The sequence below is a fragment of the Oncorhynchus mykiss genome, chromosome 15 (assembly GCF_013265735.2).
Source record: "Oncorhynchus mykiss isolate Arlee chromosome 15, USDA_OmykA_1.1, whole genome shotgun sequence".
Classification (NCBI taxonomy): Eukaryota; Metazoa; Chordata; class Actinopteri; order Salmoniformes; family Salmonidae; genus Oncorhynchus; species Oncorhynchus mykiss.
Genome location: NC_048579.1, coordinates 66279665 through 66305169, shown reverse-complemented (window position 1 = coordinate 66305169; position 25505 = coordinate 66279665). Strand labels below are relative to the sequence as shown.

The 25505-nt window shown below is 50.7% G+C and overlaps 1 protein-coding gene across 3 annotated transcripts in view; it reads right to left on the bottom strand.

Annotated features, from left to right (window-relative positions):
- Nucleotides 1-728: 728 nt before the first annotated feature.
- Nucleotides 729-25505, bottom strand: part of LOC110490589 (CCR4-NOT transcription complex subunit 2) — an 84323-nt gene continuing 59546 nt past the window's right edge. For all 3 annotated transcript variants that reach the window (XM_036945004.1, XM_036945003.1, XM_036945005.1), the window contains 7 exons: nt 25064-25184; nt 23239-23395; nt 18979-19040; nt 18832-18881; nt 17187-17287; nt 15437-15581; nt 729-2334 (listed from right to left, as the gene is read on the bottom strand). In XM_036945004.1, the coding sequence (XP_036800899.1) occupies nt 2248-2334; nt 15437-15581; nt 17187-17287; nt 18832-18881; nt 18979-19040; nt 23239-23395; nt 25064-25184 (723 nt within the window). In that variant the 3' untranslated portion in view covers nt 729-2247. The remainder of the gene's footprint in view (nt 2335-15436; nt 15582-17186; nt 17288-18831; nt 18882-18978; nt 19041-23238; nt 23396-25063; nt 25185-25505) is intronic.

The window sequence follows — 25505 nt, the reverse complement described above, 5'->3', positions numbered from 1 at the left end:
CAGACAGACTCACACAGAGCCACATGCAGACAGACACACACACAGAGCCACATGCAGACAGACACTCACACAGAGCCACATGCAGACAGACACTCACACAGAGCCACATGCAGACAGACTCACACAAACTCACACAGAGCCACATGCAGACAGACTCACACAGAGCCACACGCAGACAGACACATACAGAGACAGACACTCACACAGCGCCACACGCAGACAGACTCGCACAGAGCCACACGCAGACAGACTCACACAGAGCCACACGCAGACAGACACATACAGAGACAGACACTCACACAGCGCCACACGCAGACAGACTCGCACAGAGCCACACGCAGACAGACTCACACAGAGACACATGCAGACAGAGCCACATGCATACAGACTCACACAGAGACAGACTCACACAGAGACAGACTCACACAGAGACAGACTCACACAGAGCCACATGCAGACAGACACACAGAGCCACATGCAGAGAGACTCACACAGCGCCACACACAGCTCCACACGCAGACAGACTCACACAGCGCCACACACAGACAGGCTCACAGAGACAGACTCACAGAGCCACATGCAGACAGACACACAGCGCCACACGCAGACAGACACGCCAGGCACACAGAGGAAATCAACCCCCCACACCGCAGCATACAGGAGAAAGCCTTTCTACTTGATTAAAGAGAAGCAGCTTTTCTCCAGAACGTGATCAGAAAACACAACTGTTTCTTCATGTCATTTTTATTGGCTTTTTCTTTTCCTATGAAAAGCTGCTGTTGAAAACAGCCAAAGTGAAGTGCTTCAGTCCTCATCTTTCTCCAAATCGCATCCCTCCAAAACTACCATCACATGGGTGTTCTTATTGGCTCACTGAGAATGTATCTGACCCTTGATTGTAACGCTTGGTGTTCTTCATTGTTTGCTGTGGTTGTTGAATTGAAAGTGTTCAGGGCGTGAGGCATGGTCCCCTGTCCTGACCAGTTATTGTCGTCCTCTATCCACTGGCTCCAGTACAGTTTTAATCCAGGTTGTTGTTGTTGTTGTTGTTGTTAGGCATGGTCCCCAGAACAGTCCTGTTTTATCCACGTTGTACAGTACGTCCAGTATTGCGTCGCTCCGTGCTCACCTCCTAAAAACGAGGTACAGCCGGGGCGACAGTCTGTTTTTATTTATTTTTAAATCTTCTCCAAAATAGATGTCATATATATAATATATACACATCACACACATCTCTTTATTCATCTGTGATGCCTGTAAGCCCCCCCCCCCCTCCCAAAAAATGGAAAAACATGTTGTACTTTTATTACTAAATTGTAACAAAGACAGTTCTCTCTTGTTCTCCTGTTCATCCCTGGAAGGAGGATGAGGCTCAGTGAATACGGACAGCTGGAGGTTGTCTGTCACTGATTGGTGGATAATTCTTGTGGGCAGAAAAGGGGATGAAAGGGAGCGAATGACAGAATAAACAGAAGGAAAATAAATGTTGTGTGTTTGAGAGTTAATGTCCAAACTGAACTATTATGGGTCTTGTCTTCACAATATGAACAAATCCACAAACATCTTTTGTGTTCTTTTATTACGAAATAGAGCTACAATATGAACATTGCATTTTCTCCTGGCCTCTTGTCCGTCTGTGGGTCTGTCTGTCTGTCTGTCTGTGGGTCTTCCACTCTGCTACAGTAACATGGGTTGAGGTATTTTCTGCAGGTCACTGTGTTCTTTGAACACTTCTGTTGGATAATGACAGATCAACCTTGTTCTGTCACTGTCAGAGGGTCTGTGTGTGTGTGTGTGTGTGTGTGTATTATGATGTCATGGTGCTTCGTGACCAATGGGGAGGTCTGAAGAATGAGGCGTAAACAAAAAGGTTCTGAATGTTTTCAAAATGACAACCAACCAAAACAAAGGGACAAGGTCAGGGAAAAACAGGGAAAAGAAAAAAAATATATATTTTAAAAAAGAGAAACCAGCGTCTGATTGGGCGGCACATCATTCAGTTCAGGGGAAGAAGGACCTGCCCGGAGCCAAAATGGTCGCCGGATTTCCCTCCATTTGGCCTAAAGTCAATTTGCCAGACGGTGGATGGTCGAGGAATAAAAAGCAGGATGCCTGAGCCAGCCACACCGGCATTCGCTGTCTGTAGGTCTGTCCGTCTGTCTGCTGTGAGGAACCAGGGCCAGGGACCAGAACTCTAACCAGGTCTAGGATCCCATGGTGGACTGAGAACGAGGGGAAGGAAGTCTCTCAGAAGGCTTGCTGGGCTGGGTTGTAGTTGAAGGTGGATGGCACGTGGGGTCTCTCCTCTAGCTTCTCGTATTCCAGATGAAACTCCTAGAAAGGGAGGGGAGGAACAAGGGTTTTAGGGATGGTAGTGGATAAGGGTAGTGGATAAGGGTAGTGGATAAGGGTAGTGGATAAGGGTAGTGGATAAGGGTAGTGGACAACGGTAGTGGACAACGGTAGTGGACGACGGTAGTGGACGACGGTAGTGGACGACGGTAGTGGACGACGGTAGTGGATAAGGGTAGTGGACAACGGTAGTGGACGACGGTAGTGGACGACGGTAGTGGACGACGGTAGTGGACAACGGTAGTGGACAACGGTAGTGGACAACGGTAGTGGACAACGGTAGTGGACAACGGTAGTGGATAAGGGTAGTGGACGACGGTAGTGGATAAGGGTAGTGGATGACGGTAGTGGATGACGGTACTGGACGACGGTAGTGGATGACGGTAGTGGACGACGGTAGTGGATAAGGGTAGTGGACGACGGTAGTGGATAAGGGTAGTGGATAAGGGTAGTGGACGACGGTAGTGGATAAGGGTAGTGGATGACGGTAGTGGATAAGGGTAGTGGATAAGGGTAGTGGACGACGGTAGTGGACGACGGTAGTGGACAACGGTAGTGGACAACGGTAGTGGATAAGGGTAGTGGACGACGGTAGTGGATAAGGGTAGTGGATAAGGGTAGTGGATAAGGGTAGTGGGCGACGGTAGTGGATAAGGGTAGTGGACGACGGTAGTGGATAAGGGTAGTGGACGACGGTAGTGGATAAGGGTAGTGGACGACGGTAGTGGATGACGGTAGTGGACGACGGTAGTGGATAAGGGTAGTGGACGACGGTAGTGGATAAGGGTAGTGGACGACGGTAGTGGACGACGGTAGTGGATAACGGTAGTGGATAACGGTAGTGGATAACGGTAGTGGATAAGGGTAGTGGATAACGGTAGTGGATAAGGGTAGTGGACGACGGTAGTGGATAACGGTAGTGGATAACGGTAGTGGATAAGGGTAGTGGATAAGGGTAGTGGATAACGGTAGTGGATAAGGGTAGTGGATAAGGGTAGTGGACGACGGCAGTGGATGACGGCAGTGGATAACGGCAGTGGATAACGGCAGTGGATAACGGTAGTGGATAACGGCAGTGGATAACGGTAGTGGATAACGGTAGTGGATAACGGCAGTGGATAACGGCAGTGGATAACGGCAGTGGATAACGGCAGTGGATAACGGTAGTGGATAACGGCAGTGGATAACGGTAGTGGATAACGGCAGTGGATAACGGTAGTGGATAACGGTAGTGGATAACGGCAGTGGATAACGGTAGTGGATAACGGCAGTGGATAACGGCAGTGGATAACGGCAGTGGATAACGGTAGTGGATAACGGTAGTGGATAACGGTAGTGTTCAGCTGAAGCAGTGGATAACGGTAGTGGATAACGGCAGTGGATAACGGCAGTGGATAACGGCAGTGGATAACGGTAGTGGATAACGGTAGTGGATAAGGGTAGTGGACGACGGTAGTGGATGACGGTAGTGGACAACGGTAGTGGACGACGGTAGTGGATAAGGGTAGTGGATAAGGGTAGTGGATAAGGGTAGTGGATGACGGTAGTGGACGACGGTAGTGGACGACGGTAGTGGACGACGGTAGTGGATAAGGGTAGTGGATGACGGTAGTGGATAAGGGTAGTGGACGACGGTAGTGGATAAGGGTAGTGGACGACGATAGTGGACGACGGTAGTGGATAAGGGTAGTGGACGACGGTAGTGGATAAGGGTAGTGGACGACGGTAGTGGACGACGGTAGTGGATAAGGGTAGTGGACGACGGTAGTGGATAACGGTAGTGGACGACGGTAGTGGATAAGGGTAGTGGATGACGGTAGTGGACGACGGTAGTGGACAACGGTAGTGGATAACGGTAGTGGATGACGGTAGTGGACGACGGTAGTGGATAAGGGTAGTGGATGACGGTAGTGGACGACGGTAGTGGACAACGGTAGTGGACAACGGTAGTGGATAACGGTAGTGGATAAGGGTAGTGGATGACGGTAGTGGACGACGGTAGTGGATAACGGTAGTGGATAAGGGTAGTGGATAACGGTAGTGGACAACGGTAGTGGATAAGGGTAGTGGACGACGGTAGTGGACGACGGTAGTGGACAACGGTAGTGGACAACGGTAGTGGATAACGGTAGTGGATAAGGGTAGTGGTTAACGGTAGTGGATAAGGGTAGTGGACGACGGTAGTGGACAACGGTAGTGGACAACGGTAGTGGATAAGGGTAGTGGATAAGGGTAGTGGATGACGGTAGTGGACGACGGTAGTGGATAACGGTAGTGGATAAGGGTAGTGGATAACGGTAGTGGATAACGGTAGTGGATAAGGGTAGTGGACAACGGTAGTGGATAACGGTAGTGGATAAGGGTAGTGGACGACGGTAGTGGACAACGGTAGTGGACAACGGTAGTGGACAACGGTAGTGGATAAGGGTAGTGGATAAGGGTAGTGGATAAGGGTAGTGGACGACGGTAGTGGACAACGGTAGTGGATAAGGGTAGTGGATAAGGGTAGTGGATAAGGGTAGTGGATAACGGTAGTGGATAAGGGTAGTGGATAAGGGTAGTGGATAACGGTAGTGGATAAGGGTAGTGGATGACGGTAGTGGACGACGGTAGTGGACAACGGTAGTGGATAACGGTAGTGGACGACGGTAGTGGATAAGGGTAGTGGATAAGGGTAGTGGATAACGGTAGTGGATAAGGGTAGTGGATAAGGGTAGTGGACGACAGTAGTGGATAAGGGTTGTGGATAAGGGTAGTGGATAAGGGTAGTGGATAACGGTAGTGGATAAGGGTAGTGGATAAGGGTAGTGGAAGACGGTAGTGGATAAGGGTAGTGGATAACGGTAGTGGATAACGGTAGTGGATAACGGTAGTGGATAAGGGTAGTGGATAAGGGTAGTGGATAAGGGTAGTGGATGACGGTAGTGGATAAGGGTAGTGGATGACGGTAGTGGATAAGGGTAGTGGATGACGGTAGTGGACAACGGTAGTGGATAACGGTAGTGGATAAGGGTAGTGGATAAGGGTAGTGGATAAGGGTAGTGGATGACGGTAGTGGACGACGGTAGTGGACAACGGTAGTGGACAACGGTAGTGGACGACGGTAGTGGATAAGGGTAGTGGATGACGGTAGTGGATAAGGGTAGTGGACGACGGTAGTGGATAAGGGTAGTGGATAACGGTAGTGGACGACGGTAGTGGATAAGGGTAGTGGATAACAGCAGTGGATAACGGCAGTGGATAACGGTAGTGGATAACAGCAGTGGATAACGGTAGTGGATAACGGTAGTGGATAACGGTAGTGTTCAGCTGAAGCAGTGGATAACGGTAGTGGATAACGGTAGTGGATAACGGTAGTGGATAACGGCAGTGGATAACGGCAGTGGATAACGGCAGTGGATAACGGTAGTGGATAACGGTAGTGGATAACGGCAGTGGATAACAGCAGTGGATAACGGCAGTGGATAACGGTAGTGGACAACGGTAGTGGATAACGGTAGTGTTCAGCTGAAGCAGTGGATAACGGTAGTGGATAACGGCAGTGGATAACGGCAGTAGATAACGGTAGTGGATAACGGTAGTGGATAACGGTAGTGGATAACGGCAGTGGATAACGGTAGTGGATAACGGTAGTGGATAACGGCAGTGGATAACGGCAGTGGATAACGGCAGTGGATAACGGCAGTGGATAACGGTAGTGGATAACAGCAGTGGATAACGGTAGTGGATAACGGCAGTGGATAACGGCAGTGGATAACGGCAGTGGATAACGGCAGTGGATAACGGCAGTGGATAACGGCAGTGGATAACGGCAGTGGATAACGGCAGTGGATAACGGCAGTGGATAACGGCAGTGGATAACGGCAGTGGATAACGGTAGTGGATAACGGTAGTGTTCAGCTGAAGCAGTGGATAACGGTAGTGGATAACGGCAGTGGATAACGGCAGTGGATAACGGTAGTGGATAACGGTAGTGGATAAGGGTAGTGGACGACGGTAGTGGATAAGGGTAGTGGATAAGGGTAGTGGATAAGGGTAGTGGATGACGGTAGTGGACGACGGTAGTGGACAACGGTAGTGGACGACGGTAGTGGACAACGGTAGTGGACAAGGGTAGTGGATAAGGGTAGTGGATAAGGGTAGTGGATAAGGGTAGTGGATGACGGTAGTGGACGACGGTAGTGGACAACGGTAGTGGACGACGGTAGTGGATAAGGGTAGTGGATAAGGGTAGTGGATGACGGTAGTGGACGACGGTAGTGGACAACGGTAGTGGATGACGGTAGTGGACAACGGTAGTGGACGACGGTAGTGGATAAGGGTAGTGGATAAGGGTAGTGGATAAGGGTAGTGGATGACGGTAGTGGACGACGGTAGTGGACAACGGTAGTGGACGACGGTAGTGGATAAGGGTAGTGGATGACGGTAGTGGATAAGGGTAGTGGACGACGGTAGTGGATAAGGGTAGTGGACGACGATAGTGGACGACGGTAGTGGATAAGGGTAGTGGACGACGGTAGTGGATAAGGGTAGTGGACGACGGTAGTGGACGACGGTAGTGGATAAGGGTAGTGGACGACGGTAGTGGATAAGGGTAGTGGATAAGGGTAGTGGATAAGGGTAGTGGATGACGGTAGTGGACGACGGTAGTGGACAACGGTAGTGGACGACGGTAGTGGACAACGGTAGTGGATAAGGGTAGTGGATAAGGGTAGTGGATAAGGGTAGTGGATGACGGTAGTGGACGACGGTAGTGGACGACGGTAGTGGATAAGGGTAGTGGATAAGGGTAGTGGATAAGGGTAGTGGATGACGGTAGTGGACGACGGTAGTGGACAACGGTAGTGGATGACGGTAGTGGACGACGGTAGTGGACGACGGTAGTGGATAAGGGTAGTGGATAAGGGTAGTGGATAAGGGTAGTGGATGACGGTAGTGGACGACGGTAGTGGACAACGGTAGTGGACGACGGTAGTGGATAAGGGTAGTGGATGACGGTAGTGGATAAGGGTAGTGGACGACGGTAGTGGATAAGGGTAGTGGACGACGATAGTGGACGACGGTAGTGGATAAGGGTAGTGGACGACGGTAGTGGATAAGGGTAGTGGACGACGGTAGTGGACGACGGTAGTGGATAAGGGTAGTGGACGACGGTAGTGGATAACGGTAGTGGACGACGGTAGTGGATAAGGGTAGTGGATGACGGTAGTGGACGACGGTAGTGGACAACGGTAGTGGATAACGGTAGTGGATAACGGTAGTGGACGACGGTAGTGGATAAGGGTAGTGGATGACGGTAGTGGACGACGGTAGTGGACAACGGTAGTGGACAACGGTAGTGGACGACGGTAGTGGATAAGGGTAGTGGATGACGGTAGTGGATAAGGGTAGTGGACGACGGTAGTGGATAAGGGTAGTGGATAACGGTAGTGGACGACGGTAGTGGATAAGGGTAGTGGATAAGGGTAGTGGATAAGGGTAGTGGATGACGGTAGTGGACGACGGTAGTGGACAACGGTAGTGGACAACGGTAGTGGACGACGGTAGTGGATAAGGGTAGTGGATGACGGTAGTGGATAAGGGTAGTGGACGACGGTAGTGGATAAGGGTAGTGGATAACGGTAGTGGACGACGGTAGTGGATAAGGGTAGTGGATAACAGCAGTGGATAACGGCAGTGGATAACGGTAGTGGATAACAGCAGTGGATAACGGTAGTGGATAACGGTAGTGGATAACGGTAGTGTTCAGCTGAAGCAGTGGATAACGGTAGTGGATAACGGCAGTGGATAACGGCAGTAGATAACGGTAGTGGATAACGGTAGTGGATAACGGTAGTGGATAACGGCAGTGGATAACGGCAGTGGATAACGGCAGTGGATAACAGCAGTGGATAACGGCAGTGGATAACGGTAGTGGATAACAGCAGTGGATAACGGTAGTGGATAACGGCAGTGGATAACGGCAGTGGATAACGGCAGTGGATAACGGTAGTGGATAACGGCAGTGGATAACGGCAGTGGATAACGGCAGTGGATAACGGCAGTGGATAACGGCAGTGGATAACGGCAGTGGATAACGGTAGTGGATAACGGTAGTGGATAACGGTAGTGTTCAGCTGAAGCAGTGGATAACGGTAGTGGATAACGGCAGTGGATAACGGCAGTGGATAACGGCAGTGGATAACGGTAGTGGATAACGGTAGTGGATAAGGGTAGTGGACGACGGTAGTGGATGACGGTAGTGGACAACGGTAGTGGACGACGGTAGTGGATAAGGGTAGTGGATAAGGGTAGTGGATAAGGGTAGTGGATGACGGTAGTGGACGACGGTAGTGGACAACGGTAGTGGACGACGGTAGTGGATAAGGGTAGTGGATGACGGTAGTGGATAAGGGTAGTGGACGACGGTAGTGGATAAGGGTAGTGGACGACGGTAGTGGATAAGGGTAGTGGACGACGATAGTGGACGACGGTAGTGGATAAGGGTAGTGGACGACGGTAGTGGATAAGGGTAGTGGACGACGGTAGTGGACGACGGTAGTGGATAAGGGTAGTGGACGACGGTAGTGGATAACGGTAGTGGACGACGGTAGTGGATAAGGGTAGTGGATGACGGTAGTGGACGACGGTAGTGGACAACGGTAGTGGATAACGGTAGTGGATAACGGTAGTGGACGACGGTAGTGGATAAGGGTAGTGGACGACGGTAGTGGACGACGGTAGTGGACGACGGTAGTGGACAACGGTAGTGGACAACGGTAGTGGATAACGGTAGTGGATAAGGGTAGTGGATGACGGTAGTGGACGACGGTAGTGGATAACGGTAGTGGATAAGGGTAGTGGATAACGGTAGTGGACAACGTTAGTGGATAAGGGTAGTGGACGACGGTAGTGGACGACGGTAGTGGACAACGGTAGTGGACAACGGTAGTGGATAACGGTAGTGGATAACGGTAGTGGACAACGGTAGTGGATAACGGTAGTGGATAAGGGTAGTGGACGACGGTAGTGGACAACGGTAGTGGACAACGGTAGTGGATAAGGGTAGTGGATGACGGTAGTGGACGACGGTAGTGGATAACGGTAGTGGATAAGGGTAGTGGATAACGGTAGTGGATAACGGTAGTGGACAAGGGTAGTGGACAACGGTAGTGGATAACGGTAGTGGATAAGGGTAGTGGACAACGGTAGTGGATAACGGTAGTGGATAAGGGTAGTGGACGACGGTAGTGGACAACGGTAGTGGACAACGGTAGTGGATAAGGGTAGTGGATAAGGGTAGTGAACGACGGTAGTGGACAACGGTAGTGGATAAGGGTAGTGGATAAGGGTAGTGGATAAGGGTAGTGGATAACGGTAGTGGATAAGGGTAGTGGATGACGGTAGTGGACGACGGTAGTGGACAACGGTAGTGGACAACGGTAGTGGATAACGGTAGTGGACGACGGTAGTGGATAAGGGTAGTGGATAAGGGTAGTGGATAACGGTAGTGGATAAGGGTAGTGGACGACGGTAGTGGATAAGGGTTGTGGATAAGGGTAGTGGATAAGGGTAGTGGATAACGGTAGTGGATAAGGGTAGTGGATAAGGGTAGTGGACGACGGTAGTGGATAAGGGTAGTGGATAACGGTAGTGGATAACGGTAGTGGATAAGGGTAGTGGATAACGGTAGTGGATAAGGGTAGTGGATAACGGTAGTGGATAAGGGTAGTGGATAAGGGTAGTGGATAACGGCAGTGGATAACGGTAGTGGATAAGGGTAGTGGACGACGGTAGTGGACAACGGTAGTGGATAAGGGTAGTGGATAACGGTAGTGGATAAGGGTAGTGGATGACGGTAGTGGACGACGGTAGTGGACAACGGTAGTGGATAAGGGTAGTGGACAACGGTAGTGGATAAGGGTAGTGGATAAGGGTAGTGGATAAGGGTAGTGGATGACGGTAGTGGACGACGGTAGTGGACGACGGTAGTGGACGACGGTAGTGGACAACGGTAGTGGATAACGGTAGTGGACGACGGTAGTGGATAAGGGTAGTGGATAAGGGTAGTGGATAACGGTAGTGGATAAGGGTAGTGGATAAGGGTAGTGGACGACGGTAGTGGATAAGGGTAGTGGATAAGGGTAGTGGATAAGGGTAGTGGATAACGGTAGTGGATAAGGGTAGTGGATAAGGGTAGTGTACGACGGTAGTGGATAACGGTAGTGGATAACGGTAGTGGATAACGGTAGTGGATAAGGGTAGTGGATAACGGTAGTGGATAAGGGTAGTGGACGACGGTAGTGGATAAGGGTAGTGGATAACGGTAGTGGATAACGGTAGTGGATAAGGGTAGTGGATAACGGTAGTGGATAAGGGTAGTGGATAACGGTAGTGGATAAGGGTAGTGGATAAGGGTAGTGGATAACGGCAGTGGATAACGGTAGTGGATAAGGGTAGTGGACGACGGTAGTGGACAACGGTAGTGGATAAGGGTAGTGGATAAGGGTAGTGGATAACGGTAGTGGATAAGGGTAGTGGATGACGGTAGTGGACGACGGTAGTGGACAACGGTAGTGGATAAGGGTAGTGGACAACGGTAGTGGATAAGGGTAGTGGATAAGGGTAGTGGATAAGGGTAGTGGATAAGGGTAGTGGACGATGGTAGTGGACGACGGTAGTGGACAACGGTAGTGGATAACGGTAGTGGACGACGGTAGTGGATAAGGGTAGTGGATAAGGGTAGTGGATAACGGTAGTGGATAAGGGTAGTGGATAAGGGTAGTGGACGACGGTAGTGGATAAGGGTAGTGGATAAGGGTAGTGGATAAGGGTAGTGGATAACGGTAGTGGATAAGGGTAGTGGATAAGGGTAGTGGATAAGGGTAGTGGATAAGGGTAGTGGATAACGGTAGTGGATAACGGTAGTGGATAAGGGTAGTGGATAACGGTAGTGGATAAGGGTAGTGGATAACGGTAGTGGATAAGGGTAGTGGATAACGGTAGTGGACAACGGTAGTGGATAAGGGTAGTGGATAACGGTAGTGGATAAGGGTAGTGGATAACGGTAGTGGATAACGGCAGTGGATAAGGGTAGTGGATAACGGTAGTGGATAAGGGTAGTGGATAAGGGTAGTGGACAACGGTAGTGTTCAGCTGAAGCAGTGGATAACGGTAGTGGACAACGGTAGTGGATAACGGTAGTGGATAACGGTAGTGGATAAGGGTAGTGGATAACGGTAGTGGACAACGGTAGTGGACAACGGTAGTGGATAACGGTAGTGGATAACGGTAGTGGACAACGGTAGTGGATAACGGTAGTGGACAACGGTAGTGGATAAGGGTAGTGGATAAGGGTAGTGGACAACGGTAGTGGATAACGGTAGTGGATAACGGTAGTGGACAACGGTAGTGGATAACGGTAGTGGATAACGGTAGTGGATAACGGTAGTGGACAACGGCAGTGGATAACGGCAGTGGATAACGGTAGTGGATAACGGTAGTGGATAACGGTAGTGGATAACGGTAGTGGATAAGGGTAGTGGATAAGGGTAGTGGATAACGGTAGTGTTCAGCTGAAGCAGTGGATAACGGTAGTGGACAACGGTAGTGGATAAGGGTAGTGGATAAGGGTAGTGGATAACGGTAGTGGATAAGGGTAGTGGATAACGGTAGTGGATAACGGTAGTGGACAACGGTAGTGGATAACGGTAGTGGATAACGGCAGTGGATAACGGTAGTGGATAACGGTAGTGGATAAGGGTAGTGGACAACGGTAGTGTTCAGCTGAAGCAGTGGATAACGGTAGTGGACAACGGTAGTGGATAAGGGTAGTGGATAAGGGTAGTGGATAACGGTAGTGGATAAGGGTAGTGGATAAGGGTAGTGGATAACGGTAGTGGATAACGGTAGTGGACAACGGTAGTGGATAACGGTAGTGGATAACGGCAGTGGATAACGGTAGTGGATAACGGTAGTGGATAAGGGTAGTGGATAAGGGTAGTGGATAACGGTAGTGGATAACGGTAGTGGACAACGGTAGTGGATAACGGTAGTGGACAACGGTAGTGGATAACGGTAGTGGATAACGGCAGTGGATAACGGTAGTGGATAACGGTAGTGGATAACGGTAGTGGATAACGGTAGTGGATAACGGTAGTGGACAACGGTAGTGGATAACGGTAGTGGATAACGGTAGTGGATAAGGGTAGTGGATAAGGGTAGTGGATAACGGTAGTGGATAACGGTAGTGGATAACGGTAGTGGATAAGGGTAGTGGATAACGGTAGTGGATAACGGTGGTGGATGACGGTAGTGGATAACGGTAGTGGATAAGGGTAGTGGATAAGGGTAGTGGATAACGGTAGTGGATAACGGTGGTGGATGACGGTAGTGGATAACGGTAGTGGATAAGGGTAGTGGATAAGGGTAGTGGATAACGGTAGTGGACAACGGTAGTGGATAACGGTAGTGGATAACGGTAGTGGATAAGGGTAGTGGATAACGGTAGTGGACAACGGTAGTGGATAACGGTAGTGGACAACGGTAGTGGATAACGGTAGTGGATAACGGTAGTGGATAAGGGTAGTGGATAACGGTAGTGGATAACGGTAGTGGACAACGGTAGTGGATAACGGTAGTGGATAACGGTAGTGGATAAGGGTAGTGGATAAGGGTAGTGGATAACGGTAGTGGATAAGGGTAGTGGATAACGGTAGTGGATAAGGGTGGTGGATAACGGTGGTGGATAACGGTAGTGGATAACGGTAGTGGATAAGGGTAGTGGATAACGGTAGTGGATAACGGTAGTGGATAACGGTAGTGGATAACGGTAGTGGATGACGGTAGTGGATAACGGTAGTGGATAAGGGTAGTGGATAAGGGTAGTGGATAACGGTAGTGGATAACGGTGGTGGATGACGGTAGTGGATAACGGTAGTGGATAAGGGTAGTGGATAAGGGTAGTGGATAACGGTAGTGGACAACGGTAGTGGATAACGGTAGTGGATAACGGTAGTGGATAAGGGTAGTGGATAACGGTAGTGGATAACGGTAGTGGATAACGGTGGTGGATGACGGTAGTGGATAACGGTAGTGGATAAGGGTAGTGGATAAGGGTAGTGGATAACGGTAGTGGATAACGGTGGTGGATGACGGTAGTGGATAACGGTAGTGGATAAGGGTAGTGGATAAGGGTAGTGGATAACGGTAGTGGACAACGGTAGTGGATAACGGTAGTGGATAACGGTAGTGGATAAGGGTAGTGGATAACGGTAGTGGACAACGGTAGTGTTCAGCTGAAGCAGCATATTAAATACAGAACATCTCGAGGAGAATATTGGACATGATAGAACAATACTAGAACTTTCTATGGGGGGGAATCAGCAGGTCTACAAATCCTCTGGGAGTGAATGATCCCATATGTCAAGGGTCCAAGTTGGAAACACACATGTCCACAACTGCATGACAAAGCACATCTATACCAAACCACATACACTTTTGCAGTTGGAAAAGCTGTTATTGTTAGCTTGCCTTAACACCCCCCACACACACACAAAAACAACAACACTACAACGCATTGGGAAAGTATTCAGACCCCTTCCCTTTTTCCACATTATGTTACAGCCTCATTCTAAAATGGATTCCATTGTTTTTTCCTCATCAATCTACACACCATAATGACATCACAATACCCCATAATGACATCACAATACCCCATAATGACATCACAATACCCCATAATGACATCACAATACCCCATAATGACATCACAATACCCCATAATGACATCACAATACCCCATAACGACATCACAATACCCCATAATGACATCACAATACCCCATAATGACATCACAATACCCCATAATGACATCACAATACCCCATAATGACATCACAATACCCCATAATGACATCACAATACCCCATAATGACATCACAATACCCCATAATGACATCACAATACCCCATAACGACATCACAATACCACATAATGACATCACAATACCCCATAATGACAAAGCAAAAACAGGTAAAAAAATATATATTCAAATGTATTACAGATAAAAAACTGAAATACCTTATTTACATAAGTATTCAGACTCTTTGCTATGAGACTGGAAATTGAGCTCCAGTGCATCCTGTTTCCATTGATCATCCCCGCTATCATCCAGAAGGCGAAGTCAGTACAGGTGCATCAAAGCTGGGACCGAGAGACTGTACCATCACTCATTCATATATCTTTATGTACATATTCTTTATCCCTTTACACTTGTGTGTATAAGGTAGTAGTTGTGGAATTGTTAGGTTAGATTACTCATTGGTTATTACTGCATTGTCGTCAACTAGAAGCACAAGCATTTCGCTACACTCGCATTAACATCTGCTAACCATGTGTATGTGACAAATACATTTGATTTGATTTTTGATTAGAGATGCTTCTACCACTTGGACATGATTTGGAAAGGCATACACCGGTCTATATAAGGTCCCACAGTTGACTGTGCACGTCAGAGCAAAAACCAAGCCACGAGGTTGAAGGAATTGTCCTTAGAACTCCGAGACAGGATTGTGTCGAGGCACAGATCTGGGGAAGGGTACCAAAACATCTCTGCAGCATTGAAGGTCCCGAAGGACACAGTGGTTTCTATCATTCTGAAATGGAAGAATTTTAGAACCACCAAGACTCTTCCTAGAGCTGTCAGCCAGGACAAACTGAGCAATCAGGGGAGAAAGGCCGTTGGTCAGGGAGTTGACCAAGAACCCGAGAAGAATGGGAGAAACTCCTCAAATACAGGTGTGCCAAACTTACCCATGAAAACTCAAGGCTGTAATCGCTGCCAAAGGCGCTTCAACAAAGTACTGAGTAAAGGGTCTGAATACTTATATAAATCTTATATTTCTGTAAAAAAAAAAATATTATACATTTGCAAAAATGTCGAATTGTTTTTTAGGGGGTTGAGTGTGTAGAAAAAAACAATTTAAATCAATTTTATAATTTTATATAAGGCTGTAACAAAGAAAATGTGGAGAAAGTCAAGGGGTCTGAATACTTTCTGAATGCACTGTAACTACGGTAACAGTCCTCAAGCCTCTGTCCTTCACCTTGGCTACTTTCCTCCAGTTAAGACAATCAAAGAAGTAGTAGGTGCCTCTCTCATAGGCGTTGGTCTTCAGAGTGGGCTCCATGCCCGGCGCCCGCGTGATCCACACACGCTCCTCCTTGTGGTACCGCCAGTCCCGGTTGAAGCTGAGGTCACAGGTCACAGGTCATACAGGTTAGGGCAGAGCATTGTATACGGTAGTATCAATCGATTATAAGACTTGAAAAACAAACTACATAGAGGTGGCAGAAGGGGACAGACTACATAGAGGTGGCAGAAGGGGGCCAGACTACATAGAGGTGGCAGAAGGGGGCCAGACTACATAGAGGTGGCAGAAGGGGGCCAGACTACATAGAGGTAGCAGAAGGGGCCAGACTACATAGAGGTGGCAGAAGGGGGCCAGACTACATAGAGGTGGCAGAAGGGGGCCAGACTACATAGAGGTGGCAGAAGGGGGCCAGACTACATAGAGGTGGCAGAAGGGGGCCCTGGCTACATAGAGGTGGCAGAAGGGGCCAGACTACATAGAGGTGGCAGAAGGGGGCCAGACTACATAGAGGTAGCAGAAGGGGGCCTGACTACATAGAGGTAGCAGAAGGGGGCCAGACTACATAGAGGTAGCAGAAGGGGGCCAGACTACATAGAGGTAGCAGAAGGGGGCCTGACTACATAGAGGTAGCAGAAGGGGGCCAGACTACATAGAGGTAGCAGAAGGGGGCCTGACTACATAGAGGTAGCAGAAGGGGGCCTGACTACATAGAGGTAGCAGAAGGGCCCTGACTACATAGAGGTAGCAGAAGGGGCCTGACTACATAGAGGTAGCAGAAGGGGGCCTGACTACATAGAGGTAGCAGAAGGGGCCCTGACTACATAGAGGTAGCAGAAGGGGGCCAGACTACATAGAGGTAGCAGAAGGGGGCCTGACTACATAGAGGTAGCAGAAGGGGGCCCTGGCTACATAGAGGTAGCAGAAGGGGCCAGACTACATAGAGGTGGCAGAAGGGGCCTGACTACATAGAGGTAGCAGAAGGGGCCAGACTACATAGAGGTAGCAGAAGGGGCCTGACAGACTACATAGAGGTAGCAGAAGGGGCCAGACTACATAGAGGTGGCAGAAGGGGCCTGACTACATAGAGGTAGCAGAAGGGGCCTGACAGACTACATAGAGGTGGCAGAAGGGGCCTGACAGACTACATAGAGGTGGCAGAAGGGGCCTGACTACATAGATGTGGCAGAAGGGGCCAGACTACATAGAGGTGGCAGACTACATAGAGGTAGCAGAAGGGGCCTGACTACATAGAGGTGGCAGAAGGGGCCTGACTACATAGAGGTGGCAGAAGGGGCCTGACAACATAGAGGTGGCAGAAGGGGCCTGACAGACTACATAGAGGTGGCAGAAGGGGCCTGACAGACTACATAGAGGTGGCAGAAGGGGCCTGACTACATAGAGGTGGCAGAAGGGGCCAGACTACATAGAGGTGGCAGAAGGGGGCCAGACTACATAGAGGTGGCAGACTACATAGAGGTAGCAGAAGGGGGCAGACTACATAGAGGTAGCAGAAGGGGCCTGACTACAGAGGTATGTTCTGCTTCATGTTCCACGTCAGTACCACTACAACCCAGAGGAGGGCGCTCGTTCACAAGAAAAGGTGAGTAAAACAAACACCTCACCAAGCCTGTTACCATAGCAGACACTAGCTAGCCCAGCTGAGGAGCATCCTTCACACAGTGTGGTGTGTCTGTATACGTACAGCTCTACTGCTGCCAGCAGCTGGAGGAGGTCTCCTCCGTTCATGTAGTAAAGATAGAACAGCAGGTCCTCCCCATACCGAGACAGTTTGATTGCAGCAAGCTGCAGAGAGAGGAGAGGGGAGGGGAGGAAGAGCGAGAGAGGGGAGGAAAAGAGAGCGAGAGGGGAGGAAAAGAGAGCGAGAGGGGAGGAAAAGAGAGAGAGGGGAGGAAAAGAGAGAGAGGGGAGGAAAAGAGAGAGAGGGGGGAGAGGGGGGGAAAGAGAGAGGGGAGGAAAAGAGAGCGAGGGGAGGAAAAGAGAGAGAGGGGGGGAGGGGGGGGAAAGAGAGGGAAGGAAAAGAGAGAGAGGGGATGAAAAGAGAGAGAGGGGAGGAGAGGGGGGGAAAGAGAGAGGGGAGGAAGAGAGAGAGGGGAGGAAAAGAGAGAGGGGAGGAAAAGAGAGAGAGGGGGGAGAGGGGGGGAAAGAGAGAGGGGAGGAAAAGAGAGAGAGGGGAGGAAAAGAGAGAGAGGGGGGGAAAAGAGAGAGGGGGGAGGAAAGAGAGAGGGGAGGAAAAGAGAGAGAGGGGAGGAAAAGAGAGAGAGGGGAGGAAAAGAGAGAGGGGGGGGGGAAAGAGAGAGGGGGGAGGAAAGAGAGAGAGGGGAGGAAAAGAGGGAGAGGGGGGGGGGGAGAGGGGGGGGGAAGAGAGAGGGGAGGGGGAAAAGAGAGAGGGGGGGGAAAAAAGAGAGAGAGGGGGGGGGGGAGGGGGGAAAGAGAGGGGAGGAAAAGAGAGAGAGGGGAGGAAAAGAGGGAGAGGGGGGGAGAGGGGGGGAAAGAGAGAGGGGAGGAAAAGAGGGAGAGGGGATGAAAAGAGAGAGAGGGGAGGAGAGGGGGGGAAAGAGAGAGGGGAGGAAGAGAGAGAGGGGAGGAAAAGAGGGAGAGGGGGGGAAAGAGAGAGGGGAGGAAAAGAGGGAGAGGGGATGAAAAGAGAGAGGGGAGGAAAAGAGAGAGAGGGGAGGAAAAGAGAGAGAGGGGGGGAGAGGGGGGGGAAGAGAGAGGGGAGGAAAAGAGGGAGAGGGGAGGAAAAGAGGGAGGGGAGGAAAAGAGGGAGAGGGGGGAGGAAAAGAGAGAGAGGGGAGGAAAAGAGAGAGAGGGGAGGAAAAGAGGGAGAGGTGAGGAAAAGAGAGAGAGGGGAGGAAAAGAGAGAGAGGGGAGGAAAAGAGAGAGAGGGGAGGAAAAGAGAGAGAGGGGAGGAAAAGAGAGAGAGGGGAGGAAAAGAGAGAGAGGGGAGGGAGTGGAGGGAGAGGGGCAACAGGTTATTGATCTAGTCAGCTACCTGGCACCATCAACAGAAGCTAACCGTGCCATTCCTATCTCAACCATGCTAGATAAAAAGATGATTCAACTCTCACAGTGGACAGAGCAGTTACAACAAGTGTTGCTAGTGCACCCAAACAGAGGGGCCAATAACACGAGGGTCAAAACAACAACGTTACATTGAGCTGGTTAGAAAAAGTACTTTAACCATCCTTAATGAACAACTTAGAAGAAGGTCTGAATCAGAGAGGTGCGGGGGGGCTGCCATAAGGGTGAATGGTGGTGTGTTGTTGCCATGTTGGCCAACAGCAACCCAACCCTGGGTGGGTTTATTCTGTCTCTGAGGTACATACCTTGTCCCTTATGTGAATGTTGGTTAAATACTCAGATGGAACATGGAAGTCTGGAAGGGAAGAGAGAAGTGGTTAGAGAGAACCAGACGGGGAAACTGGCAGAATCTATCCCACCTCCAGAGCACTCTGGCTGGGTAGGATACGTACCGATGTCCTGGGGTCGACACGGTGCTGACGCCCAGGGAGACGCAAACTTGGGGTACAGGTTTCTGAAGGACGAGAAAGTGGTCATGCTGTTACTGACAGATTATTTCGTTGCCATGTTAACAGGTTACAATGGCGTGTCATTCTTTTAGTTTTTCGATTTTAAAAAAATGACAGAATTGGACATAATAGCAGCCTATTGTCCAGTGAGTGTGTTTTTCAGGAGGCTACAGCAGAGATCAGCTGCCTGCTACTACTCTCAGGCTGTCAGGAGGAGACAACATGTAGCAGGACTACTGATTAGTGAAGGCTGCTCATCTTCTTATGACTGGAGGAGGGAGATGCCAAGAGAGGTGTACAGGTGTGTGAAAGAGCCACTCCTCACCTTGTCCCAGTAACAGCCCGCTCCACTCCCAGTAACAGCCCGCTCCACTCCCAGTAACAGCCCGCTCCACTCCCAGTAACAGCCCGCTCCACTCCCAGTAACAGCCCGCTCCACTCCCAGTAACAGCCCGCTCCACTCCCAGTAACAGCCCGTTCCACTCCCAGTAACAGCCCGTTCCACTCCCAGTAACAAGCCCGTTCCACTCCCAGTAACAAGCCCGCTCTACTTCCAGTAACAAGCCCGCTCTACTCCCAGTAACAGCCCGTTCCACTCCCAGTAACAGCCCGTTCCACTCCCAGTAACAGCCCGTTCCACTCCCAGTAACAGCCCGTTCCACTCCCAGTAACAGCCCGTTCCACTCCCAGTAACAGCCCGCTCTACTCCCAGTAACAGCCCGCTCTACTCCCAGTAACAGCCCGCTCTACTCCCAGTAACAGTCCGCTCTACTCCCAGTAACAGCCCGCTCTACTCCCAGTAACAGCCCGTTCTACTCCCAGTAACAGCCCGTTCTACTCCCAGTAACAGCCCGTTCTACTCCCAGTAACAGCCCGTTCTACTCCCAGTAACAGCCCGTTCTACTCCCAGTAACAGCCCGTTCTACTCCCAGTAACAGCCCGTTCTACTCCCAGTAACAGCCCGTTCTACTCCCAGTAACAGCCCGTTCTACTCCCAGTAACAGCCCGTTCTACTCCCAGTAACAGCCCGTTCTACTCCCAGTAACAGCCCGTTCTACTCCCAGTAACAGCCCGTTCTACTCCCAGTAACAGCCCGTTCTACTCCCAGTAACAGCCCGTTCTACTCCCAGTAACAGCCCGTTCTACTCCCAGTAACAGCCCGTTCTACTCCCAGTAACAGCCCGTTCTACTCCCAGTAACAGCCCGTTCTACTCCCAGTAACAGCCCGTTCTACTCCCAGTAACAGCCCGTTCTACTCCCAGTAACAGCCCGTTCTACTCCCAGTAACAGCCCGTTCTACTCCCAGTAACAGCCCGTTCTACTCCCAGTAACAGCCCGTTCTACTCCCAGTAACAGCCCGTTCTACTCCCAGTAACAGCCCGTTCTACTCCCAGTAACAGCCCGTTCTACTCCCAGTAACAGCCCGTTCTACTCCCAGTAACAGCCCGTTCTACTCCCAGTAACAGCCCGTTCTACTCCCAGTAACAGCCCGTTCTACTCCCAGTAACAGCCCGTTCTACTCCCAGTAACAGCCCGTTCTACTCCCAGTAACAGCCCGTTCTACTCCCAGTAACAGCCCGTTCTACTCCCAGTAACAGCCCGTTCTACTCCCAGTAACAGCCCGTTCTACTCCCAGTAACAGCCCGTTCTACTCCCAGTAACAGCCCGTTCTACTCCCAGTAACAGCCCGTTCTACTCCCAGTAACAGCCCGTTCTACTCCCAGTAACAGCCCGTAGCATTGGGATATATTGTTTTAGACCAGAGGATAGAGTGCCTCCTACTGGCCCTCCAACACCACTTCCAGCAGCATCTGGTCTCCCATCCAGGGACCATCCAGGGACCGACCAGGACCAACCCTGCTTAGCTTCAGAATCAAGCCAGCAGTGGTATGCAGGGTGGTATGCTGCTGGCTCACCTCTGACCAATCAATAGCGCAGGTGATCCAGAGTGGGCGGGTGTTAGGGGTGTGGCTCCCTGAGACAACACACAGGCTATGATCAGACAGCCTTCAGTGGCTTAGCAGTTATCTTTACACAGTGCGCGCACCACACAGTGCGCGCACCACACAGTGCGCGCACCACACAGTGCACACACAGTGCACACACAGTGCACACACAGTGCACACACAGTGCACACACAGTGCACAGCTGACATTTGGTGCATGAGAAATGCTTAACAGAAGCCTTTGGTCTGAGGGGCGTAGTCACCAAACACAGGAGATGCAACTCCACTAACCCTCCAGCTATGTAGATAATGAAACTCGTCACATCACTACCCACAGAGAGACAGACAGCAGTTACCCTACACAGCACAGACAGAGAGACAGCAGTTACCCTACACAGCACAGACAGAGAAGAGACAGCAGTTACCCTACACAGCACAGACAGAGAGACAGCAGTTACCCTACACAGCACAGACAGAGAGACAGCAGTTACCCTACACAGGCAGAGTGGAGCAGCTGGACCACATTGTATTGTAACTGTGTAACGTCTCTGTCAGCTGAACGCACATCACATTAGACAGACAGCTGCTACTCCTCACAGACAGACAGACAGACAGCAGCTACTCCTCACATCACATTAGACAGACAGCTGCTGCTGCTCATCACAGCACAGACAGACAGCTGCTACTCCTCACAGACAGACAGACAGCAGCTACTCCTCACATCACATTAGACAGACAGAAGCTACTCCTCACATCACATTAGACAGACAGCTGCTGCTGCTCATCACAGCACAGACAGACAGCTGCTACTCCTCACAGACAGACAGACAGCAGCTACTCCTCACATCACATTAGACAGACAGAGACAGCTGCTACTCCTCACAGCACATCAGACAGACAGCAGCTACTCCTCAGAGCACATCGGACAGACAACAGCTACTCCTCACAGCACAGACAGACAGCAGCTACTCCTCACAGCACAGACAGAACGCAGCTACTCCTCACAGCACATCAGACAGACAGACAGCAGCTACTCCTCACAGCACATCAGAGAGACAGCAGCTTCTCCTCACAGCACATCAGACAGAGACAGCAGCTTCTCCTCACAGCACATCAGACAGACAGCAGCTACTCCTCTCAGCACATCAGACAGACAGCAGCTGCTCCACACAGCACAGACAGCAGCTACTCCTCACAGCACATCAGACAGACAGCAGCTACACCACACAGCACAGACAGACAGCAGCTACACCACAGACAGACAGCAGCTACTCCACACAGCACAGTAAGCAGCTACACCACAGACAGACAGCAGCTACACCACAGACAGACAGCAGCTACACCACAGACAGACAGCAGCTACACCACAGACAGACAGCAGCTACTCCTCACATCACATTAGACAGACAGACAGCTGCTACTCCTTACAGCACATCAGACAGACAGACAGCAGCTACTCCTCACAGCACATCAGACAGACAGCAGCTACTCCTCACAGCACATCAGACAGACAGCAGCTACTCCTCACAGCACATCAGACAGACAGCAGCTACTCCTCACAGCACAGACAGACAGCAGCTACTCCTCACAGCACAGACAGACAGCAGCTACTCCTCACAGCACAGACAGACAGCAGCTACTCCTCACAGCACAGACAGACAGCAGCTACTCCACACAGCACAGACAGCAGCTACACCACACAGCACAGACAGACAGCAGCTACACCACACAGCACAGACAGACAGCAGCTACACCACAGCACAGACAGCAGCTACACCACAGCACAGACAGCAGCTACACCACAGACAGACAGCTGCTACACCACCGACAGACAGCAGCTACACCACCGACAGACAGCAGCTACACCACCGACAGACAGCAGCTACACCACAGACAGACAGCAGCTACACCACAGCACAGACAGCAGCTACACCACAGCACAGACAGCAGCTACACCACAGACAGACAGCAGCTACACCACAGACAGACAGCAGCTACACCACACAGCACATCAGTTTATTATACTGCATCTACTGATGGATAATGAAGCGTCACTCCATCTGACTCCATAAATTAGAGTCTAACTACGGCTGCAGCCTAAACTGCTCCTGGATCAGTTATTCCCAGGTCCTGTTGAGAGTTTCTAAATGTCCTCCATAAGAGTCTAACTACCGCTGCAGTCTAAACTGCTCCTGGATCAGTTATTCCCAGGTCCTGTTGAGAGAGTTTCTAAATGCCCTAGAGACGACCAGACTTACTCTGGCGAGTTGAGGTTGAGTCCTAGTGTTGTCAGGTCACTGCCCAGTGCTAGGTGCACCATGCCAGGGTCCGTCTCCGCTGCCCTGATGAACGTTAACAAGCCAATCATCCCAAACTGGTCTGTTACCATGCCCCCGGGAATGTTCGTCACGCGACCTGGAGGGGAGGAGGAGAGGAGAGACCATTGAGGATGGGACCCTTGTGTGTGTGTGTGTGTGTGTGTGTGTGTGTGTGTTTGAGTGTGTGTTTGTGTGTGTGTTTGAGTGTGTGTTTGTGTGTGTGTGTGTGTGTTTGAGTGTGTGTTTGTGTTTGTTTGAGTGTGTGTGTGTGTGTGTGTGTGTGTGTGAGTGTGTGTGTGTGTGTGAGTGTGTGTTTGAGTGTGTGTTTGAGTGTGTGTTTGAGTGTGTGTTTGTGTGTGTGAGACCCCGTCTAACTGGAGTTGAACGTTGACCTTCGTGCCCGGCTGATGGCAAAATGACCAGGTTACATTTTTCCTGACCACGGAAAAGTCTTAGTTAAAACGTTGTAATGTCACGTGAACAACTACAGTCAAATTCCTTTCTTGTAGCTCTAAACACAACAATGCAGTAATCAATATCAACACATTACTAGAAAAAAACATCAGAAACAAGGAAATATAAAATACGAAATATACAAGAAATATGAAATACACGAAGTGAGCACCCGTACTATATAGAGGAAATGTTTAAAAAGTGGCGTGTAGCTCGGCCCCGGTGATGTACTGGGCTGTCCGTACGACCCTCTGCAGCGTCACGTGATCCAGGGCGGTGCGGTCATGATACCAAGCGGTGATGTACTGGGCTGTCCGTACGACCATCTGCAGCGTCACGTGATCCAGGGCGGTGCGGTCATGATACCAAGCGGTGATGTACTGGGCTGTCCGTACGACCCTCTGCAGCGTCACGTGATCCAGGGCGGTGCGGTCATGATACCAAGCGGTGATGTACTGGGCTGTCCGTACGACCATCTGCAGCGTCACGTGATCCAAGGCGGTGCGGTCGTCATACCAAGCAGTGATGTACTGGGCTGTCCGTACGACCCTCTGCAGCGTCTCGTGATCCAGGGCGATCAGCTCCTTGTCTTGTTGACGTTGAGGGAGAGGTTGTTGCTCCAGCACCACACTGTCAGGTCACGGACCTCCTCCCTGTAGTCCAGGATCAGCTCCTTGTCTTGTTGACGTTGAGGGAGAGGTTGTTGCTCCAGCACCACACTGTCAGGTCACGGACCTCCTCCCTGTAGTCCAGGATCAGCTCCTTGTCTTGTTGACGTTGAGGGAGAGGTTGTTGCTCCAGCACCACACTGTCAGATCACGGACCTCCTCGCTGTAAGCTGACTCATCGTCGCCAACTTAGTGTTGGAGACCTGCATGGCGCCACAGTCGTGGGATAACAGGGAGTACAGGAGGGGACTAAGCACACACCCCTGTGGGGTGCCTGTGTTAAGGGTCAGCGTGGCGGAGGTGATGCTGCCAACTGTCCCCACCTGCAGTTGGCCAGTCAGAAAGTCCCAAGATTCAGTTGCAGGGGGAGGTGTCCAGACCCAGAAGGAAGGACAGCGTGAAGGACAGAGTGAAGGACAGCGTGAAGGACAGAGTGAAGGACAGAGTGAAGGACAGCGTGAAGGACAGCGTGAAGGACAGCGTGAAGGACAGCGTGAAGGACAGAGTGAAGGACAGCGTGAAGGACCGAGTGAGGGACCGAGTGAGGGACCGAGTGAGGGACCGAGTGAGGGACAGAGTGAGGGACAGAGTGAGGGACAGAGTGAGGGAGAGAGTGAGGGAGAGAGAGAGGAATTGAGCCTCACCGTCCGGTAACACCTGTATGCCTTTCTTCGACTGGTTGTTGTTCTGGGCTGTTGAGCTCTTGTCCCCGGGGAACTTGGGCCCGTCTGTGCTGCTGGAAGTCTTACCTGAAGAGTTTAGATTCTGGAGAGAGGGACATGAAGAGAAGCAGGGTTTAGATTCTGGAGAGAGGATCAGGAAGAGAAGCAGGGTTTAGATTCTGGAGAGAGGGACATGAAGAGAAGCAGGGTTTAGATTCTGGAGAGAGGATCAGGAAGAGAAGCAGGGTTTAGATTCTGGAGAGAGGAACAGGAAGGGAAGCAGGGTTTATATTCTGGAGAGAGAGAGAGGAAGAGAAGCAGAGTAGATTCTGGAGAGAGACAGGAAGAGAAGCAGAGTAGATTCTGGAGAGAGAGAGACAGGACGAGAAGCAGGGTTTAGATTCTGGAGAGAGACAGGAAGAGA